The 22,545-nt window shown below is 47.3% G+C and overlaps 1 protein-coding gene across 1 annotated transcript in view; it reads right to left on the reverse strand.

Annotated features, from left to right (window-relative positions):
• Positions 1-22,545, reverse strand: part of LOC143838539 (sodium- and chloride-dependent betaine transporter-like) — a 79,429-nt gene that overhangs the window by 8,726 nt on the left and 48,158 nt on the right. The window contains exons 12-14 of the mRNA XM_077339976.1: positions 20,648-20,750; positions 12,007-12,107; positions 8,212-8,382 (exon numbers count right to left, since the gene is read on the reverse strand). Of these exons, the coding sequence (XP_077196091.1) occupies positions 8,212-8,382; positions 12,007-12,107; positions 20,648-20,750 (375 nt within the window). The remainder of the gene's footprint in view (positions 1-8,211; positions 8,383-12,006; positions 12,108-20,647; positions 20,751-22,545) is intronic.

Raw genomic sequence — 22,545 nt, forward strand, 5'->3', positions numbered from 1 at the left:
TCCGTCAGTGGAAATTTCAGATTAACCACCTACACCGTTCCAGACTTCTCTACCCATTTTCAGGTGCATTTCCACGAGAATAAAATGAAACAATAAGGACAGCGACCTGCTTTAAGAAAGTTAGCTGAGGGGCAAACCCAGAGGTCACCCTTGGCATGAGGTTCTGTACCCACACAAGAGTGCAATGGAAACAGGGAGATTGTGAGTGTCCTACATAGTGCTGGGGGTTGGACTAGATGACCCAGGAGGTCCCTTCCAACTCTATGATTCTATGAACCCTGCCATAGATTTGGTTCACACTGGAAGCTGCTTTGTACGGAACCAGGCTTTTGGTCCTTTAACGTCAGTATTGTCTACTCAGACTGGCAGCAGCACTCCAGAGTCTTAGGCAGAGTTCTTTCATGTCACCTACCGGCAGATCTTTAACTGGAGACGCCAGGGATTGAACCTGGGACCTTCTGCATGCGCAGAGGATGCTCTACTATTGAGCTATGGCTCCTCCCCCAAGGAAATGAACTGGGGCATGTAATTCTGTGCCTTCTGGCATTCTTAGCATTCTTGGTTACTGAACTCTTGTGGAATTCAGGCAGGCAGCTGGTTAGCTGCTGCCTCCCCCCCAATATCTTGCCATTCACACAAGGTGAGCAGGGCAAATCATTTTTAGCTATTCCTTCTGACTTATTCTGTAGCTCGCTGCCCTTCTGGGCTGCCTGCTGCGAGGACATAATGTGTCTTAATCTGTTCTTTATTCAAGGTTTTCCATCAAACAATTTCAGGAGCAATTCACTCGTGGACCATTTACAAAGCAATTATTGCCAAAAAAAAAATCCAGAACCTGAAATTCCAGCTACTGTTAAATGTGATATTACTAAGTATGTGTCCACTCTCCTACTGTGGAGTGTAAATTTTGATAAGATGTATGCAAATTGAGGCTGAGCAAGGTTAATGCAGAAGTCTCTTCCAAGGATTCTAAAACGGTGCATAGTTTATGTGGCATTTGACAGACAAATCCTTCAGCAGAGTGGCCCAGCTATGGAGAAGAAGAGTTGCGTTTGTTATACCCCACTTTTCATGACCCGAAAGAGTTCCAAAGTGGCATACAAACACCTTTCCCCTCCTCTCCCCACAACAGACACCCTGTGAGGTAGGAAGGGCTGAGAGAGCTCTGACAGAACTGTTCTGTGACAACAGCTCTAAGAGAACTGTGAGTGGCCCAAGGTTACCCAGTTGGCTGCATGTGGAGGAGTGGAGAATTAAACCCAGTTCTCCAGATGAGAGTCCACTGCTCTTAACAAATACAGCACATTGGCCGATGAAGAGAGTCTGTTTATTTTCCTTCTGTCACGGTTTCTCAAATGCCAGGACATCCTAACACTGAACTTTCTTCACTTTATACCTCGTGACCCTCAATAGGTTAAGATTTTCAAATGGATCACAGGCCCCATCAGCCGGGTCGGCCATGAATTCCCATTGCAGCCATCATAAGGAGGAGGAGGAGGAAGAGGAAGAAGAAGAAGAGTTGGGTCTTATATGCCACTTTTTCTCTACCCAAAGGAGTCTCAGATCGGCTTACATTCACCTTCCCTTTCCTCTCCCCACAACAGACACCCTGTGAGGTAGATGAGGCTGAGAGAGCCCTGATAGTACTGCTCAGTCAGAACAGCATTATCAGTGCCGTGGCAAGGTCACCCAACTGGGGGAGTGCGGAATCAAACCGGCTCACCAGATTAGAAGTCCACACCCCTAACCACTACACCAAAGCCGGCTCTTGTTGTAGTGAAGGATATGGACAGGTCTTTGCTGTCTGATGGAATTGTTTCCCATGTTTTGTAGTCAGCCTGAAGTCTCTGTGAGAAAGACAGGCTATAATTTAATAATATAATTTTCCCAACTGGTTCCTCCTGATATTTAACCTTTCAATCTAAATTCAGACCATCCTTGTCTCTCTTTTTTTTATCCTGTCAGTTCTCCAAGGGCCTCAGGGTAGATTTTGTGCCTTCATAACAACTCTGTGAGTCAGGCAGGGGCGCCAGCCTCGAGGCTGAGCCTGAGCATCCCTCAGACGGACAGCACATCTCCAGACTTCAGAGAGAGACTTCCCTGGAGAAAATGGCTGCTTAAGAGTTATAGGCTGCTCATGGAGCCTTCACAGGCTCCACCTAAGGATGCCAGCCTCCAGGAGGGACCTGGGGGTCCCCCAGTTTTACAGCTCATCTCCAGACTAAAATTATTCATTCCCCTGGAGAAAATAGTTGGGACCCATAGCATCATAGGCCATTGAGGTCCCACCGTGCCCCAAATCCTGCCCCCTCCCAGCTCCACCCTCAAGTCTACACGGATTTCCCAATCTCGAGTTGGCAACCATAGAATACGTTAGGCTGACTGAGTGTCATTGGCCCAAGGTCACACAATAACTTTTACGGCGGAGTGAGAGCTGGGTCTCCCTGGTTATAGGACACTTCCGATCAGGATTTGAACTGCCTGATGAAACACCATAAATGTTAGGTAAAGGTAAAGCTAAAGGTATCCCCTGTGCAAGCACCGAGTCATGTCTGACCCTTGGGGTGACGCCCTCTAGCGTTTTCATGGCAGACTCAATACGGGGTGGTTTGCCAGTGCCTTCCCCAGTCATTACCGTTTACCCCCCAGCAAGCTGGGTACTCATCTTACCGACCTCGGAAGGATGGAAGGCTGAGTCAACCCTGAGCCAGCTGCTGGGATTGACCTCCCAGCCTCATGGGCAAAGCTTTCAGACGGCTGCCTTACCACTCTGCGCCACAAGAGGCTCATCCATAAATGTTAACTCTAAAAAAAAAATAATTTTCCCAAGAGTAAGCCCCACTGAATCAAATGGCATTTACACCTGAGTAGATCTGCCTAGGAAAGCTCTCATACACAGCACAAGAAACATTCTTCCCATTGAATCCCTCTTGACCTCCTAAACTATTGCCCTGTGAAAGGCAGCGTTCACACAGGAAAATCCAGTGGCATCTGACTGCTAAAGCCCACTGAAAGCGTTTCATCCCATGGGTGGGAACGCAACTAGTATTTTGGTTTCGCACCTCGCTTGTCATGGGAATAAGACTGTGGTCTGCTTTTGGTTTTAAGGACTGCCAGTAGTTTTGTTTTATTTTTTCCAAGAGACTTGGGAGATGGAAGAAAACACATTCTTTTATTTTTCTTGTTATGAGACACCAGCAATTACATTTGAGTTGATGGGCTACCCGTATGGGGGCTGACCCTTCCTGGGTCCCTAAAGGATTGGATTTCTTCTGGTGGAAATCAGTCCGCCTCTTTGCAAGCTGTGCCTTTTAGTTCACAGGCTGTTCGGCATTCATTTTTACGTTGGCATTTTCTCTTAATGGCTTTAACTATGAGGCAAGGTTGCTCTGGGCTAAACTGGATTCCTTATCATTGAAATTTGCATCATAACTGTTTTGTTTCGGGATATTTATGCCATTCTCGTAAGTAGATTCTGCGATGTCAGAGCCTTCGGCTAAAGCAATAAACGGGAACAAACCGTTACATGGTTAAGTTCTTCTCTTTGTAACTTATAATTTTATTACCTTTGTTGTTTAATTAAACTTATTGTCTTAAACTTCGTTTTATCGATTGGAAGGCTGCAAGGAAGAGAATTACTCATAAATTTAATTGATAATGCCATCTCTACAGTGCAAGCCTCAGCACTGTGGAAAAAGGGCCATTCATCATTTTAAATACTGCTCGGTTATAGATTTTTATCTTTTATGTTTCTCTGTCTTCTATTTTTATCCCTTTCTCCAAGGAGCACAAGGCGACAAGCACGGTTCCCTCCCATTTTATTCTCACAACGACCCTGTGAAGTAGCTGAACCTGAGTCAGAGGCAGAAACAGGAGAAGAAAGTATAACTGGCCCAAAATCACCCAGTGAAACTGCATGGATGAGTGTCAGGGAAGCCAGAACCCCAGAATGAGAGAAAGAGCCTATCCCTAGGCTACTAACAATATTTTCAAAAGTTATACAGAATAAAGTAAAGTAAAAAGTCTCTTCATTCTTTGTTCCTTTACTGTCGTGTAGAATCCAACCAAAACGGTTCCTAGATATATCCCGTTTCCAAAGGGTAATTTTCCTCAGTGGTTGCCCTCTCACTTGCATGTAAATATAATGATAATCCAAATGGAAAATTCAACGCCTCTATTAAATAGTTTAAACCAGGGGTAGACAACCTGTGGTCCTCCAGATGTCCATGGACTACAATTTCCATGAGACCCTGCCAGTATTTGCTGGCAGGGGCTCATGGGAATTGTAGTCCATGGACATCTGGAGGACCACAGGTTGACTACTCCTGGTTTAAAACATACGCCGGCCTTTGGCACTGCACTGTAGGGATGCCAGCTGTTGGATTTCTAGCATAGTAATAGTTGGTCTGTAGTAGAAGAGCAAGATTGAGTCCAGCAGCATCTCAAAGACCAAAAAGGGGGACCTGACCTGGATGCTCCAGGCTAGGTCGATCTCATCAGATCTCAGAAGCTAACCAGGGCCAGCCTTGGTTAATATTTGTATCGGAGACCACCAAGGAAGTCTTTGTTAACCAGAAACAGATAATGGCAAATCACCTCTGTTCCTTTCTTGCCTTGAAAACTCTACGGCAGTGGTCCCCAACCACGGGGCCGCGGCTCCCTCTCCCCGCCCCCCCCCACAGTGAGAAACTTGCCAGGCTGCGAGCAAATCGGCCGCCAAAGTGGCTGATTAGCTTGCGGCCCGGCAAGCTTCTTTCTGAAGGGGGGGGGAGAGGGAAGCGGGGCCACTGGCATGCTGGCGGTGCAAACGCGCATGCGTGGCAGGTCCGTGCATGCGCATTTGTGCCCGGTGGGGCTGCAAACGACCACATGCAGCAGTTTCGCGCATGCATGCATGCGCAAAACTGCTGAGCATGTGCATTTGTGGCCCCGACGGGTGCAAATGTGCATGTGTGGCGGGTCTGTGCATGTGCGTTTGCGCAGCGGCTGCCACGCATGCGTGGGGCCCGGTTGCGGACCGCTGCTCTACGTCATCACCCAAAGCTGGCTACAACTTTTCACCAGTGCCAAGCTTTTAAGAATCAAAGTTCCCTCTGTCGTATTTCCAGCTTACATCCTAGAAATCTTGTTGATCTTTAAGGTCCTACGGGACCTGAATCTTGCTCTTATTGTCATCATCATTTCAATGTTATTACGTTTTAGGTGTTATTCTTTAGTCAGATGAATGTGTGATATTAGTAATGCATCCTTGAACAAAAAAGCAGGATCTACTGTTTCTAGACTGCATCAATAAAAACCATCTCTCACACCCTCCAACACACAAAGCTGGAGATCTTCAGAGGAAGTACAACACATTGAACAAATCCCAGAGAGAAAATTATTTTTTTTTAAAGATTGTAGACTCATCCAGGCAGTGATCTTGAATGCTGTAAAGCTCTGCACAATACTGACAACTCATGTCCTAGATAGATGGATTTCTATAAATAATGCATGTCATTAGAATGAATAATTTAACTAACTAACCAAATAAAGACTCAAAACTAGTAAATTCAAACCTGGTGAATGTAGAGCTTCGGATACCCTACTGATTTTAGAATAAGAAGTACCTTGTGACATGGAAACAGCTCTTCCATTTGGTCAGCTCAAAGTGATGGAAGGTTAGGGATGCTCACTCTGGGTTGGGAAATACCTGTAGACTTTGGGAGTGGAGCTGGGAGTGGGTGAGATTTGGGGCAGGGATGGATCTTAGTGTTGTATAAGGACATGGAGTCCACCCTCCAAAGCAACCATTTTCCCCAGAGGGGAAAATGGTTGTGTCCTGGAGATGACCGGTCATTCTAGAGGATCCCCAGTTCCCACAGGGGGCATCCCTAACAAAGGTCTTACCGGAACCATGACAATCAATCCCGAAATGACCTTTTCCTCTCCTCTCTCGAAAGAATGCCACAGAAGCAAGAACAGCACAAGCAATTCATCCCCTCTCAAGCGAACCACAAACATAGAATCATAGAATCATAGAGTTGGAAGGGGCCATACAGGCCATCTAGTCCAACCCCCTGCTCAACGCAGGATCAGCCCAAAGCATCCTAAAGCATCCAAGAAAAGTTTGCATCCAACCTTTGCTTGAAGACTGCCAGTGAGGGGGAGCTCACCACCTCCTTAGGCAGCCTATTCCACTGCTGAACTACTCTGTGGAAAATTTTTTCCTGATATCTAGCCTATATCGTTGTACTTGTAGTTTAAACTTGTACTTGTAGATTGTAGACCAATCTGTAGCTTCCCATTCACCTGAAGTGTGCGTCACACCCAAAATTCTGGGGGTGTGCATCACATGCCTCTATACACAGTGTAGCTGTGAACAGGCCACCCTGGAAGTTGCCAATGAAAAGATATTTTCCTCTCACTTCCTGCTATATCATTTTGGCATAGGGTATGCCCTTTGCCTCTCTTTTTGCTTACAGCTCTTGTTCCTTTTCTTCTCCCTTTGGCTGGAGCTTTGCCTCGCCGCTTGTTATGCACCTGAGGTGGACAGTAAATCAGTGCCGACATCTACCCTGTCACTTCTCATTATGTTACAATCTGTAGCCAGTCAACAAGAGCCTGGTGGGCACAGCATCCCCTTCCCAGAAGGCCAAATGCCAGGAAGGGCACCCTCTGCAACCCTCATCCTCTGCAGAGCTATTGTGGGATCGCTCAACTTTCTCACTGCCATGTACATTACTTCACCAAGATCTACACATCCCAGGAGATGTGTGTCTAAAAGACAGGGGTGTTGTGATGGAAGGCATCATGACACCAAGCCTTAATTTTTGAAAAAAAGGATCATATGCAGCTAAGAAGAAGAAGAAGAGTTGGTTCTTATATGCCGCTTTTCCCAACCCGAAGGAGGCTCAAAGCGGCTTACAGTCGCCTTCCCATTCCTCTCCCCACAACAGACACCCTGTGGGGTAGGTGAGGCTGAGAGAGCCCTGAGATTACTGCTCGGTCAGCTTTATCAGTGCCGTGGCGAGCCCAAGTTCACCCAGCTGGTTGCATGTAGGGGAGTGTGGAATCGAACCTGGCATGCCAGATTAGAAGTCCGCACTCCTAACTACTAAACCAAAATGGCTCTCAGGATGCAGGACTGCTTCCACACTGTTCTCCCTTGAGATCCAGGAGGACGTCTCAGTGGGTGTCTTCCCGCCACTCATACAGGGAGGCAGGACGAAAAACTCACTTCCTCAGTCTTCTTCCTGCCTCTCAGGGAATGACAGGGCTGTCAAGCCTCTCCAGCTAGTTGAGTATTTTATTCTTGTTTTTTGGGCTAGTTATAGAGTGCTTAGTTAGGCGGTGGGGTTAGTGTTGTGTGGGGAGAGGAAAGGGAAGACGAACATAAGCTGCTTTGAGACTCCTTTGGGTAGAGAAAAGGGGCATATAAGAACCAACTCTTCTTCTTCTTCTAACAGGGATTAGCTAGGAGCAGAGGTCCAACCGTGACTATTAGCCCCAGTGACCAAAGTGAATCTCTGCCCTTTAGCGCACCATATTTCTGAATGCTAGCGCTAAGAGGCAGTATCAGAAGCAAATCTTCCCCTCTAATCCCTGTTTCTTGGCCCCCAGGGAACCGGTAGGCTCCTGTGTGAAGCAGAACGCTGGGCTCGATGGCCGGCTGGTCTGATTCAGCAGGTTTCTCCTGATGCTTTTGTGTCAAAGAGCCAAGCCATCTGTTTTAAAGGGCAAACATTCAAAGCTCCTGCAACTAGGCCAAAGATCTGCCAGATTTTTCCTCCCTCCAAGCAGTGTTCCATGTATCTCAAAACGGGGGGAGCCTCCTTGGGTGGGAAGGTGGCCTAGAAATATTTTAAACCAAATAAAATGTCATAGAAATCCGTGTCACTTTCTTCCTTGATAAAGGATTAATTGACCAGCTTCTGCATCAAAGCTGATGCCACAAGAAATTAGTCCGCAGGGTGCCAGAAGACTGCCTGTTATCCTGGTTGCAGCAGACTGTCACAGCTCACTCACTGGAATTATTCCAACTCAGGGCTAGGAAATAAGACACCAAAGATATTGCACAGCAGTAGCTCAAGACACACCGAGCCTGGGCCCTGCATCGATGCTCCCGTAGCCCAGAAACGACCAAACCCACCAATTTAACCTTCAGTGAACCAATGGACACTTATGCAGTGACCTGCGGATTCTCCGCTTCTTGGTTGTTTTCTTTTGTTTTACCTGCTTTAGCGGTCCCTTGGTCTTCAGCAAGATGTACACAATGTAAAGAGGGATGCAGATCATAGAGGAAAGCGCCATCAGCCATCCCACAGCGATGCCCCACGTAGGGTACTCATAGACGTTATTGTACTTGAGTGGGGTGTATCTTATGAGCGAAAACAGGAAGGTGGCCTGAGAAAGACAAAAGCAGACAGAACGGTGGCTGGGAGAAGTGATCAATCAGAGACGTTTACAGACAGAATTCTTGAGATGTGGAAGGAACCGACTAAATATATTCATCGCTCTAATTCAGGAGGACCTCTTAGCACAACTGCTGCCTTGCCCTGGATAGCCCAGGTTAGTCTGATCTCAGCAGATCTTGGATACTTTTTGAGCATGAATGTCAAAGGATGAGTCTTGTCAGAACCAAGGAGGGGCAGACTGAGCCATTCAAAAAGTTCTGTAGCAATAGGGTTACCAGGAGAAAGAGCAAGGCCCAGGCCGTATTTCTGGTAGGCAGAACCATAAGTAGGCAGGAACTGATGAGGAAGAAGAGTTTAACCTTTCTCTTGGTACTGTTGTCCATAAAATAAATCCCACTTCCCCTGCCATACAGTTATCTCAGTTCTCCTAGGGAAATGGCTGCTCTACAAAGTGGACTGAATAGAATTATACCCTACTGAAGTCCCTTTCCTCGCTAAAGCTCACCCTGCCAGGTTGCCCTCTCAGATTTCTACATATTTCCAACCCCTAAACTGGCAACCTTAATTGACTTGTGTTTCTTATTGTTGTTTCAGTTGGCTTAAATTTCAACCAGTTAGATTGGGAAGGACTTACCAGAAAGGAGAGCAAGGCCCAGATGATGTGGCAAGGTCATTTCCCGAGTGCACAGGAAGTAACATCATTGTGCTGCAGTGTCATAGTGACACTCTGGAATTTGGGCAAAAATTCTATAGTAAAAATGGCTTCTCCCATAGAGTTTTTGCCCACAGAGTTTCACTAGTGTGATTACATCACTTCCTCTGTGCACTGGAAGTGATGTTGGCATATTGTGAGCTATGTTGCCTGAGCCTTCCTCTCTCCCCTAGTAAGTCACTCTGCCAGTCAGCTGATTGGTGGCAGGGGGGGGGACTGGCAACAGGAGACCCACCATCACCTCTCCCAGAGGGACTGGCAACCCTACTTAGTTTTCAGATTGGAACATAATTTCCTCATTCGGAGGCTCCAGAATTTTGACAAACAGCAAACATGCTTGTTTCTGCCACAAATCATTTTTTCAGTCTTCCCCACTTTGCCATCTTGGTATTCCATGGGTTGAAGTGTACAAGTAACCTGACAGTGTGATTTTACAAATGTTGTTCCTCGGGATTAACTTTGATTCCAACATGAGACCAACCCTTTTGCAAAGACTTGGTTTCTTCCTCTCCTTTGATGCTTTTATCCCTGCAGAAAATCACCCACAGGGCAAATGACTATGTCTCAGATTTCAGAAGGCAACTCATTTGCATGGCTTTGATCAAACAAGAAAATGTGGGTTAATTGTCAAAGTGTTACATGAAAGTACATCTTAAACTACTCTTTTTTTTTTTTTTTGCTTGTCTATCCCATCTGGGCTAACTCTTTGGGTGTTTTTTTCCCCTTCTCACCACAGTGCTATAACCTGATTCTGCCCACCAGGAACGGAGACCAAGTTCATTTTGGAATCCATGAGAACAACTACACAGCAGGGTAATGGATCCTGATTGGGCTGCTATCCTATGCAAATTGCAGCAAGACCAACAATCACGGGCATGTAAGACTATTCTAATGTGACCATACGTCCTGAAAACAGCAGGACGGTCCCGGGTCTTCTCCCAAGGTCCCATGTCCCGCAACATTGGTAGAATGTCCCACAGCGTCCCATGACGGCCTGGCCCAAGCCAGGTCATCCGCAGTCCATTGCTCCCTGCCCCACTCGCTATACCCTGCCTGCAAGCCTGAGCTCTGGCACAGCTGCCCACCACCTCCACAGCTCGAGCCACAGGAGCCACTACCCACCCCAGCGCCTCTGCCACCTCCTCCCCCCCACCAGCACTGCTGCCATCTTAGGTCCGTGTCCCAGCCTGCCCATAGCCCGGCAGCCCTTTTGGCAGCTTCCTCAGCCGCCCGCCCCTCCAGTGGACTGCAAACCCAAGTGCTGGCAAAACCACCCACTGCCTCCAAAGAGCCCCAGCACCGCGAGTTCCTGCTCCGCAACGCCTCGTCTCCAGCACAGGAGGAGGTGTCGGGAGGCAATGGAGAGCAGAGGATGGAGGGGGCAGGGGGGAGCCACAGTGATGGCGGCACATCCCGCCTTCCCTCCCCCCAAATCTGGTCATTTTAGACTACTTGGACATACACTCAGAAGCACACAAACACACACCCACACACACACACACATCCAGAGCTATCTATTTTCTCCACTCCAAACAGCCACACAGAGTTGATGTTATCCCAGTGGGGAAATATACAGGCAACCCAGAGATAGCCTGTAGGCTTTCCCCCAGTGGGATAAAATCTAGCTCTGGAGGGGCTAACTGAAAGATAGGAAAACAGTACAAAGGAAGTGTTGCAATAGTTCCAGACCAAATCCAGGGCCTCCACAAATGCTTTTCCCCTGAATGTCCACATCCCACTTGTGCCTATAGGTAAACACTGTGGATTAGATTGTATATAAGCTCATGGTGCCATAGACTAAATCAGATCAACGGTACCTCGAGGTCAGTATTGTCAACTTACATTGTCAGCGGCTCTCTAGGGCAGTCTTTCTCAAACTTGTTTACCATTAAGAAACCGCTGAAACATTCTTCAGGCTTTGAGAAACCTCAGAAGTGGTGCGATCCTGCAGAATATGGCTGGAAAGCATAGATGTGGACACACCCACCCAGGGCCCCTCCCCTTCCCACCCTATCTAGGCCCCTCATTGGCCATTTTGGGATGGGGGGGATGTCAGTCGATTCAGTCCCTGCTGTCTATACTGAATGCGATTTCCATTTTGATTTGGGGTGATTTAAATTTTCCCTCTGCAACAAGCAGGATTGATCCAGAGTGACCCCACCTTTCCCCTGCGATATCCTGGAGTGGATATAACCCTCAATATTTGAAAAATCAGCATGAGTAAGTGTGCAGCTGTCTGCGTTCCCTGAAATAACTTGCTGCCAAGCCTCCAATGCTGTAGAAAACCCCTGATTGGCCATGGCGTCAGTTCCTGGTTTCCAGGTTGCAAGGTTTCCCTTAAAGGGGAAGCCCTAACTTCTCTTTGGGCTGATCCTGCATTGAGCAGGGGGTTGGACTAGATGGCCTGTATGGCCCCTTCCAACTCTATGATTCTATGATTCTCTTCTTTGATTTATTCCCCCTCCTCTGCTGTCTCCAATCCTCCCCCCCCCGAAAGAAAAGAAAGAGGCTCCTGTTGCACTTGGCTCTCCCCCCCCCCCTTCTGAGCTTCTCTAATCACATGCAGAACACTTTCTGTTTTAAGGGGGAGGAGCGGACAGAGTAAGACCCGAGTTCAAATCGATATGAATTCAGCAGGATCCGCAATGGAATAAACGAAGTAAGTGCAGAATCAGACCAGGAAAGGCATATCTCTTAGCACTGAGAAGCTCCTAAATCAGTATGGGATGGCTGAATGTAATTAAGCACCATATTGACATTAGGAAAAATGGTCATTTCTACTATTTAGAGGAAGGTCCTTTCTAATTGGAGCTTCTGGTTTTTTTTTCCATTCCAAATCTGAGACATGTCTCAATTAACCTGAAACGTGATCCTCCACCCCACAAGGCATTATATACTTACCAGACAAACTCCAGGAGTGAAAAAAAGCCAGCATAGTTTAACCAGGGGCCAAGGCCGATAGCCAATCATGTCCTCAATATTGTCATAGAAACGATCTGCTCCTACACCATCACATAGAAACGAAAAACACTTTTAGAAGAAAAAAAACAAAGCCATGATATTATGAACCTCTTAAAAACAGGCTAATGGACACAAAGAGGACCGAAACATCTTGGGCAGTCATAAACCCTGCCTTGTAACTTATTTATTACCTTTATACTTCCCTACAGATCTTTGTTGTTGTTGTTAGGTGCGAAGTCGTGTTACAGCAGCTTAATAGCAATGCTGTGAGATTGATTTGATTGACAGATCGAGCTCTATAACAAAGCAGGGATTTGAATCTGGGTTTCCCACGTCTCGGTCAACATTTTATGTTGGCTACACTGATGTACAATGAAGACATCTTCAGAAGCCTGGAAGGGACCCTGGATTAATTCGTCATAATTGTTGCATAATTGTTCTGCTGAAGACAGATACTATTAATTTCTCTGTGGAATCACCAAGCATCCATAGCGTGTCATCAATATCTAGGCTCTAAAATCACTCCATGGATCTGAATTAACTAGGTTATCATTCGGAAGCTGAAGGAGTCTGGACAAAAATAAATACTGTTAAATTTAATAAGAATTTATTCACGGAATCCAAATTCTAAAGGTACACACTTCCTGTTGCCTGACCTCTGTGACATCATGGTGGCTAAATCAGTGATACAAAAGGGCAGCTCCCTTCTATATGAGCTCATGCCTGCTATGACATCAGAGCAGCTTAGCCAACAACATGAAGCAAAGCCAGCAGACTCTGAAATTGGAAAGGGGAACTATCAGATGAAGCTCTAGGCCAGGGGTAGTCAAACTGCGGCCCTCCAGATGTCCATGGACTACAAATGCTGGCAGGGGCTCCTGGGAATTGCAGTCCATGGACATCTGGAGGGCCGCAGTTTGACTACCCCTGCTCTAGACCTTCTATATTAGTAGTTAGCTTAGCGGAAGAGGGAAAGGATCTGTTCAGTGGTTTCCAAACTTTTTCAGCCCATCCCACACCGTCCTGCCCCGCCACCTCCCAAGCCACATTCCTAGTACATACACACGAAAACACACCTCTTTCCTGATGTTAGATCTACTGCAAATTCAAAACACACTATGTTGTCCACACTTCTTTTTTCATTGTTGTGCAGCGGCTATATGTCAGTGTGGGAATACTATATAAGTTCTTTATAAAAGTCACTTGTAAAAGCCACTTTGGCAGGAGAGAGAGAAGCAAGCAATGGAAAACCCCATGGCCAGGAGCAAGCAGGAGAAGGCTTTCCCGGCCTCTCAAAGATGGAGACTTTTGGGGAAGGGTTGCCAGCCCTGGGTTAAAGAATTCCTGAAGATCTGAGGTACAGCCTGGGAAGGACGGTGTCTGAGGAAGGGTAGGAGCTCAGCAGGAATACGCTCCCATCCAGCCCACCCTCTGAAACTGTTATGTTCTTCAGGAAGCTAAGCAGGGTTGGTCCTGGTCAGCACTGTAATGGGAGACCAACAGGGAAGTCCAGGATCACTATTACTCAGAATCAGGCAAGGGCAGGCCACATTGGAATGTCTCTTGCTAGAAAAATAGCCACAGCAGAGAGAGCCAGACTGCTGCCCCCCTACTGCCCCCCAATCCCGCACCACCACCACCCAGATCCTTCTGCCACCCCTGGCAGAGTCATGCCGCCCACTTTGGGAACCTCTATGTTAGATCAACAGTAAATCGCCTGGCAATAGCCCTCTCGGTAATGTTCATTCCTGGTTAGCAACAGTGTTAGAACTTTCTTTCTTAACCTACTGCCTGCAGGAACATCTCGTTCGGTGGTTTCAGCAAATCCACTGACAGCAAGAGACAGTGCAGAGTAGAGAATGATGGAACCTGACATGAATGGGTTTACTGAGACCTTGAGGAGGAAGTTGACTGCTCTGTGTTTCAAAAAAAGATGATGGGGAAATGTAATCAAGCTTAAGGCGTCACTAGTTCAGCCAGTCAACCATGCTGCTTTCCAGCTAAGAAGACGGAGGAAGGATGGGCCGCTTTCTCCCCATCCTTGGTTCAGGCCCTGCTGTAGAGAAGGACCTTGAATGACTACTTGAGCAGAGCTTTTGTTTAACTAACAGGTGGATTTCACGGGTTTTCCTGAACAACACCATGCATGGAAGTTGAAAAGGTAGAAGAAGAAGAGTTGTTTTTTATACCCTGCTTTCCACGGCCCAAAGGAGTCTCAAGGTGGCTTACAATCTTCCTTCCCATCATTGGCCATTTCGGGGGCAGGGAGGTCAATATGACCATATATGGTCATGATAAATGTTCTATAAATTTTTTAACAAATATAAAAAAATAATGAACTCCCAAACATTCAGGAAACCCTTCCAGGGCCGTCAAGAAAATCCAGGGTTTTTCAGGACAACCAAGAACTGAAGAATGTTTAAATATCATGTAGGTTGGGTTGCCAGCTCTGGTTTGGGAAATACCAGGAGACTTTGGGGGTGGAGCTGGGAGTGGTGAGATTTGAGATGGGGAGGGACCTCAGTGGAGAAGAATGCTGTGGAGATGGGTTCGACCCTCTAAAGCAGCCATTTCCTCAAGGAAAACTGATCTATTTAGATGAGCTATAATTCCAGGGGATCCCGAGGTCCCACCTGGGGACTGACATGCCTACATGATGTAAGAGAAGCAATGGCTCCAAGTGGTGGAACGTTGGTTTGGCATGATCAGTCCCAGGATCAGTCCGTGACATCTCCAGTTACGATGACCAGGAGGTAGGCAATGTGGAAAACATGTACTTGAAACTCACTGCCAATTAGCATAGGCAAGCCTGACCTCAATAGACCCATGGTCTGACTCGTAATAAGTCAGCGTCACATATTCATGGGCCCCCTTCCAATCCCCTCTGCAGGGTACCCAGAATGTTTTTTTATGTTGTTGTTGTTCAATTTATTACCTGCCACTCCCAGACAGGCTGGCTCATGGCGGGTTACATACAGACATTCAGAACAATAAAACAATCCCCAATTAAACCCCCCATTAAAACCCCATAAAATTACAGAAAAATACAAAAGCCGTACTGCAGAAATAGTGACACTCTGTCTTGACAGCCTCCACTAACAGCCGGGGTGGCTAGGAGAGGGGTGTGACAACCAACCACACCAATGGACTGGCATGGAAGCATATCTTCTAGGGGGAGCCCCACCTAACCTTCCACTAGAACTAGCACTGACCTCAACCACAGACCTGGTGGAAGAGCTCCATCTTGCAGGCCTTGCGGAAAGCTGAGAGCTCTCCCAGGCAAGATGCTGTCCTATTTGTGATCAGAACTCCAGCCAGTTGGTCTTCTACACATGGTAGGTGCAGGAGATGCTGGTTGGGATTGGGACAGTGGAGAAGGAGTGCTTTATCGCCAACCAACTATAATAATCAGGCAGGCAACATACTGCAACAGTGGTTCAGTGGCCCATTTCGAATAAGGAAAATGGAATAGGCAGGGAAAAAGCAAAAAATAAAAACCCTCCACACATCACAGCCTCTATCAGGACCTCTCGGGAACGCTTATTTACGAAAAAGAAAATGTACTGGAAATAAGATCAGTTCATCAAATCCAGCCCTTCCATCTGGCTTGGCCTTGAGTTCATATTGCTCACAGCAGAGGCAGGCTAAATTCAATCTTGAGTGGTCTCTATTATACCTTACTAGGGGGGAAAACCCATTAAAATATGTCCCTCAGACATATTTTATATGTATGAAGCAAGAGGGCGCATTGAGGGCAGCCCCAGCCAGAGTTACATCCTTCTAAACCATTCCATACTTATTTAAGAATATTTCTGCACCCACTTTTCCCATGAGCATCTTGGAAACTATGGGGGGGGGGTTCATCAAAGGGCTTAGGAGGGGGTAACTCTGTACAGGATTGCATGGTGAAAGTATCTTAATAGTTGATTAAAGTGAACTGGGCTTAGTGATCCTCAGTAAACCTTTTTCGTTTAGCTCCCGAGAAACGTTTTCCTGGGCTGTGGGAACGGCAGAGTGCTCTTTGGGGGATGTTCTCAGAGACTAGGTCCCTCAGATATTTAGCATTTTATTCCATGAATCAAACACTCAAAGGATGTACAATTCATTATCTTTGTACCCCCGACAATAGAACTGAAATATAGGTCCGAGTTACCCACTGGCAGGAGTCTGTGGGTGTAGCAGCATCCTTCCCTCAGCATCCTTCCCTCAACATCCTTCCCTCAGCTCACCCAGGGGTGTTTTTTGGCTAAGGTGAAACATGGAGGCTTCTCTTGTACAGAGCTCCCACTCTCAGCTCTCCTGCCACGCCAGCTCCCTGTCTCTGAATGGGTCTGCTTGAGCGAACTTGGACAAGAAGGATACAGAGGTTTATTCGAAGATCCAGGAAACAGGCCAAGGATTCATTTCAAGGTCACCTCCAAGGTTGCCCTGAGCATCCTTTCACCCAAAGGACAGCCTTCATAATCTAATCTCTTTAACCCAATTTCCTTCCAACGGGAGATAAACTGTTTATCCGAGATGTATGGTGTGATATTCGGTTTAACGTCGCAGAGTTTTGCCCAGTCGTAGATGCATGATGCTGAATGCAGTGAATAAATCTCCCAAGAAGTATATTGCAAGAAGAAGAAGAGGAAGAAGAAGAAGAGGAAGAGGGAGAGGGAGAGGAAGAAGAGGAAGAAGAGGAAGAAGAAGAGGAGGGAGAGGGAGAGGGAGAGGGAGAGGGAGAGGGAGAGGGAGAGGGAGAGGGAGAGGGAGAGGGAGAGGGAGAGGGAGAGGGAGAAGAGGAAGAAGAAGAAGCCTGGAGTCATGGCTAAGAATGGCGACTTCCTATCTGGCGAGCCAGGCCTGTTTACTGGCTCCTCCGCAGGCAGCTAGCTGGGTGACGTTGGGCTCGCCCCAGCCCTGATAGCGCAGTTCTCACAGAGCAGTCCTGTCAGAGCTCTTTCAGCCCCACCTACCTCGTGCGGTGCCTATCGAGGGAAGAGGGGGGGAAAGCGATAGTAAGCAACTTTGAGACTCCTTTGGGCAGTGAAAAGTGGGGTATAAAAGCCAACTCTTCTTCTACTTCCCCGATCACAAATGACTAGCTTGTCCAGTATCATGTGTGTGGGAGTACGAAGAAAAAGAGTTGGTTCTTCTATGCCGCTTTTCTCTACCCGAAGGAGTCTCAGTGCGGCTTATATTCGCCTTCCCTTTCCTCTCCCCACAACAGACACCCTGTGAGGTGGGCGAGGCTGAGAGTGCCCTGATATTTCTGTTTGGTCGGAAAAACTTTCTCAGTGCTGTGGCAAGCCCAAGGCCACCCAGCTGGGGGAGCAGGGAATCAAACCCGGCTCGCCAGGTTAGAAGTCCGCACTCCTAACCACTACGCCAAACTGGCATTGTCTATACAGGGGAGACCCGCAGAAACAACTATATCCATGGAAGGCCATGTGAAGTGAGTGAGAGGACAAAGCCTGAGAGGAGGAGACCGAGGGCAGCTCCCGGGATGAGACAAAGAGAGGCCTCCCAGTCAAGGAGATAACATCTGTACATACTCAGAGCAATGCAGCATCCCCCACCCCTACTCCAATGCCCAGGGCTCCCTCCAACAATGTATACTGTGGCTGTGTGTTAATTCCCCTCCCTCTGCAGCACTGTTTCAGCATCTGGCTCGAAGTCTCACTGTATGCCAAGAGGTGAGATTGTGTTTGCCTCCCCAGTCCTGCCAGGCTCTTCCCTTTGGCAACTGCAGCGGCAAGCAAGTAAGCAAGCAAGCAGGGTGGAAACCGCAGCGATCCTTTCATGGAAATAAAGCTGTGCGCAGGAAATCCTCCAGGTTTTGAGACGACGATGGCTTTGGCAGGCAGGGGGAAAGCTGCCAGGCCGTGGGTGGCGTCGTCAGGGCTGGCAACGGGCAAATCTGGAACATGTGTCTTTATTCATGACGCTTGCTATAATATTCCGGAGGTGTAAGCAGAGAGGATTTGGGCTGCTGGTCTACAGATTGGGAGAGTGGGGGGAGGGGGAGAAACAGCATTTCCTGGGCTTTGGGGGTATTAACCTACCTAGCTAGTATTTCATGCCATGTATGCATCATTTTTCAAAGCAGGCCCCGTAGGGTGAAGGAGAGGTTTGGAGCAGAATTTTTTTTTTTTTAATCTACCAAACAAAGATCTCACATTTCAGTTCTGCAGAAATGTGTAAGCTTGCACACGGCCAGCCGGGGGAACCCTCCACGATGATTTCCAGCTGCTGCAACCCCTTAGAAAGCAGCTATGAATTCTTGGTTTGACTTGCTGAAGTCTCTCTTTGGCATAAGTAATTGCTGCAGATGCCAGCAATTACTTAAGGGATGGGAGAGGAGCTGCTGAGGCTGTCTTAACATGTCAAAACCACTGATCCAAACTGACCGTCGCTATCAGGTAGCAAAAGACCTGCTACCTGAAACCCTTTAAGGGGAGATGGCAGGAACTAAGTGGAAGATCTTCTGCATGCCAAGCATGTACTCTGCCATTGAGCCACTATGACACCTCCCCATATTAATCGTCCTTACCAATATATCTAAAAGATTTCTTTAAAATTTCATCAGGCCATTGGTCCATCCATGTCTGTATCATCTAATCAGATGGGCAGTAGCTCTCCAGGGGTTCAGGTGGAGGTCTTTCACATCACCTGTCATCTTGGTTTGGAGACCAAGTCCTATGAGGAAAGGTGGAAGGAGCTTGGTCTGTTTAACCTGGAGAGAAGACGACTAAGAGGTGATATGATAACCATCTTCAAGTACTTTAAGGGCTGTCGTGTAGAAGATGGTGCAGAGTTGTTCTCTCTTGCCCCAAAGGGGTGGACCAGAACCAGTGGGTTGAAATGAATTCAAAGGAATTTTCAGCTAAACATCCGGAAGTTCTCGACAGTTAGAGTGGTTCCTCAGTGGAACAGGCTTCCTCGGGAGGTGGTGGGTTTTCCTTCTTTGGAAGTTTTGAAGCAGAGGCTAGATAGTCATCTGACAGAAATTCTGATTTTATAAACTGAGGCAGATGGTGAGTGGGTGGGCAAGAAGGGATGTGCCAGTGTTTATCTCTTGCGGCCCTTTCTTGCTTATCCAGGGAATTGCTGATTGCCACTGTGGGATGGTAGGTGAATTTCCTCCAGGCCAGGCTGAATTCTGGAGATCTTTGGGCATGGAATTGGGGTCACTGTGGGTGGGCAGGTAGTTGTGAGTTCCTGCACTCTGCAGTGGGTTGGACTAGATGACTCTGGAGGTACCTTCCAACTCTATGATCCTTTTAGCAGGGAATGCCAAGGATTGAACCTGGGACCTTCTGCATGCCCAGCGAATGCTCTACCACCGAGCCACAGCCCTTCCCTTTATTAACTTTAGGGTTCAGAATTGCAAAGAACACCTTGTGAGTTTAACTTGGAACAGCCAGAAGCATTTATGTCTCCACAAGTCTGTCTCTGTATCACTCAGTTCCAGATGAACCACTTTGGATGACGGATTAGGAGGGTCTGAATACCACTGAGCCAAACGGAGTTACATCTGAGATATAATTGGACCCAAATTATGAGAGTGTTATGATGTGGGTCAGCTTGATGTAGTGGTTAAGAATGGCAGCCTCTAATATGGAGAGCTGGGTTTGATTCCCCCCTTCTCCTCTATCTGCAGCCAGCTGCATGACCCTGGGCCAGTCACAGTTCTTTCAGAGCTCTCTGAGCCTCACCTAACTCACAGGGAGAGGGGAGAGGAAGGCAATTGTAATCCGCTTTGAGACTCCCTCAGGTAGTGAAAAGCGGGGTATAAAAACCAACTCTTCTTCTATTGTGGTCTCATTTTAATAACATAGTTCCCCCCACAAACGTTTTAACAACAGTAAAAGTAGATATTTGTGCGCATGTATATGTATGTGCGAAAAAGAGAACCAGATCAGGGCGACATTGCTGGGAGATTAACCATTTCTCCCCTCCCTGCTGTGCTCTTTGTCCCTCCAGGTTTCTATTTTCTGTGCAGGAAAAACACACACAGGTATCCAGAGCAATAGAAAAGAACAAGAATCCAGTAGCACTTTCAAGACTACCAAAATTTGTGGCAGGCTCTGAGCTTCTGTGGGCCATTGCTCGCTTCTTCGGATACCCGTAGGCTTTTGAAAGTGTTTCCCGTGTCAGACAGATATCCTCTCCAAGGAGTGTACTGAGACAGGGTAAACGGCATAAAAGAAGAAGGGTAACTCATCCGTCCCTCCATGATCCTAAAAAAATGCAAGAAATCTTGATTGCAGCTCTCCCACTTTGTCTGGATTTTTACCCAAGGACTCACCTTTCCAAAGCACGCACCATCCCTTCACATACCTCTTTTTACACCTAAAAAAATGTTGTGTGTGACTGAGATAAACATGTGTTTGGAAATGCGCCTCACGCAGCTTCATGGACCAGAGAGCCAGGATTGGTTGCCGCTCTCTGTTGAATCACCAATTTGAGAATGCTGCTCTGTAATGGGCTGCATGTCCTTTGGTCTCTGTTTCTCAGGCCCTCCTGCTGGATGAGTGGGCCCATGGTACAGCTCTTGCCTTCAATTTGGAAGAACAGGCGAATGCGACTGACTTACCATAAACCCATCCAACGCAAACCACTTCAAAGATGGCCAGGAAGAGTAGGCAAGTTCCGCTGGCTGCATAGTAATCAAACAGCTGGAAAACATACATTCCACCCTGCAAAAGGAAGAAGCGGGGAAGCAATAAGAAGAAGGCCCTTTGCAAAGAAAGATATGTCTTGCAAGAACTTTTCTCCTTACGGGAAAGATCACGGCGGTGGCATTTACATAATCCCTTAGGTCTATGATGCTTTCCTCCTGCATCTCATCATGTATTTTCAACAAAGCAGCTGTCATCTTTCTCAGAGGAGAGGGACAACCGTCCAGTTACTTAGACTCTATCGAGTCTCCCCCTCCCAATCCTGCTACGATCACCAGTCATTTTAAACATGGATTTTATTTATCAGTCTAGCCACACTCCACAGCAGGGCACAGAAACAGTCAGTGCTAAAAACAAAACTAGAATGAGGTCTGAAGGTTTTTGCACTGGGCTTTAACTAAAGAGAGACCCTCTGTCTCATGTTTCCCAAGATGACCGCTCCAGTCACGCCTTCAGGTGGTTCCTCATTTTGCAAATCAGGCTTAAATAAGCCCTTGCATGCTTTATACCAGGCTGGTCCCGCTGAAGATCCACCCTTGATGCTGCTGGGCATGTTGACACAGCATCATCTCAGGGACATGGTGTCACCTGAGCCGTAAAACCAGCATCACCTCAGTCCTCTCCAGCTAAGGTTACCAGGGGGAGATGGGGGCGTAGAAACCATAGAGTTTCTGGAAATTCCCTTCTGGATTTCCATGGAAGTAGCAGTCCAGGGGGATGGGGGGCGTAGAAACCATAGAGTTTCTGGAAATTCTGGATTTCCTCTGGATTTCCACGGAAGTGATGTCACACCAACTGCCCACCAGCAATTTTGTTTGTTTTTACTTAACTGCTGGTCTAAGAATGGCTCCTGCCATAGCGAAAAACCTCGTAGATTTCTTGCGAACAATAAAAAGTAAAAAATCTAAATCTAAATGGCACAAATGTAATAAAGTATATTTTCTTATCAGTATCCATAAATTCCAGATGCGGGCAACCAGAACGGGCTCCCAGGTGTGCTTATCCCACTTTCAGTGTTTCTGTCAGTGATTGACAGTCAATATCTGAACAAAATATCACAATTGGACATGTGAGGATAAATGACCCCAGCGGAAGGGAGAGCCTTTGCCTAGGTAAAACGTATTATTGGTTCATATTCATGGAGAAATGTGATATTTTGTTGAAAATTAGAAATATATTCATTTCATAAGAAAAAAGACTATTACATTTGTGCCATTTTGATTTCGATTTTTGACTTCTTATTATAGTGAAAAACCTGGCAGCTTGCTCTACAATATTCCTGGCTGGCTTGTCTTGTCTCTCTTTTCAGGTCAAAACCACTGAGTAATCATCTAGAACAGTGGTCCCCAACCCCCGGTCCGGGGACTGGGACTGGTCCGTAGATCAGTTGGTACCAGGCCGCGGCTCCTCCTCGTCCTCCTCCCCGGTTGCTGCCTCAGGGGCTGTCTTGCCACTCTGCTGCCGGCTCACCTTTGGTGCTCTCCAGCTGCTGCCATGGCTGGGGCTCCCCCTCGGTGTGGCACTGCGCAGCTGCTGCTGGCAGCGCCCCCTAGCAGGTGGCAGGAAGTCAGGAACGCCGGCAGGAAAGCAAGCGGAGTAGGGGCTCAAGGCAGCAGTGACGTCCCTCAGCAAAAGACTACCCCCCCCCCCAGGCCTCAGTAAAATTGTCAAGCATTGACCGGTCCCCGGTGATAAAAAGGTTGGGGACCACTGATCTAGAACAAGCTTTCACAACCAGGTTTAATGAAAGGAAAGGCCCTGGAATCTTGGGTGATATGCAGTTATGTCAACCTTTTCTCATCTCCCAAAATGT

This window comes from Paroedura picta, chromosome 5 (genome assembly GCF_049243985.1).
Source record: "Paroedura picta isolate Pp20150507F chromosome 5, Ppicta_v3.0, whole genome shotgun sequence".
NCBI lineage: Eukaryota > Metazoa > Chordata > Lepidosauria > Squamata > Gekkonidae > Paroedura > Paroedura picta.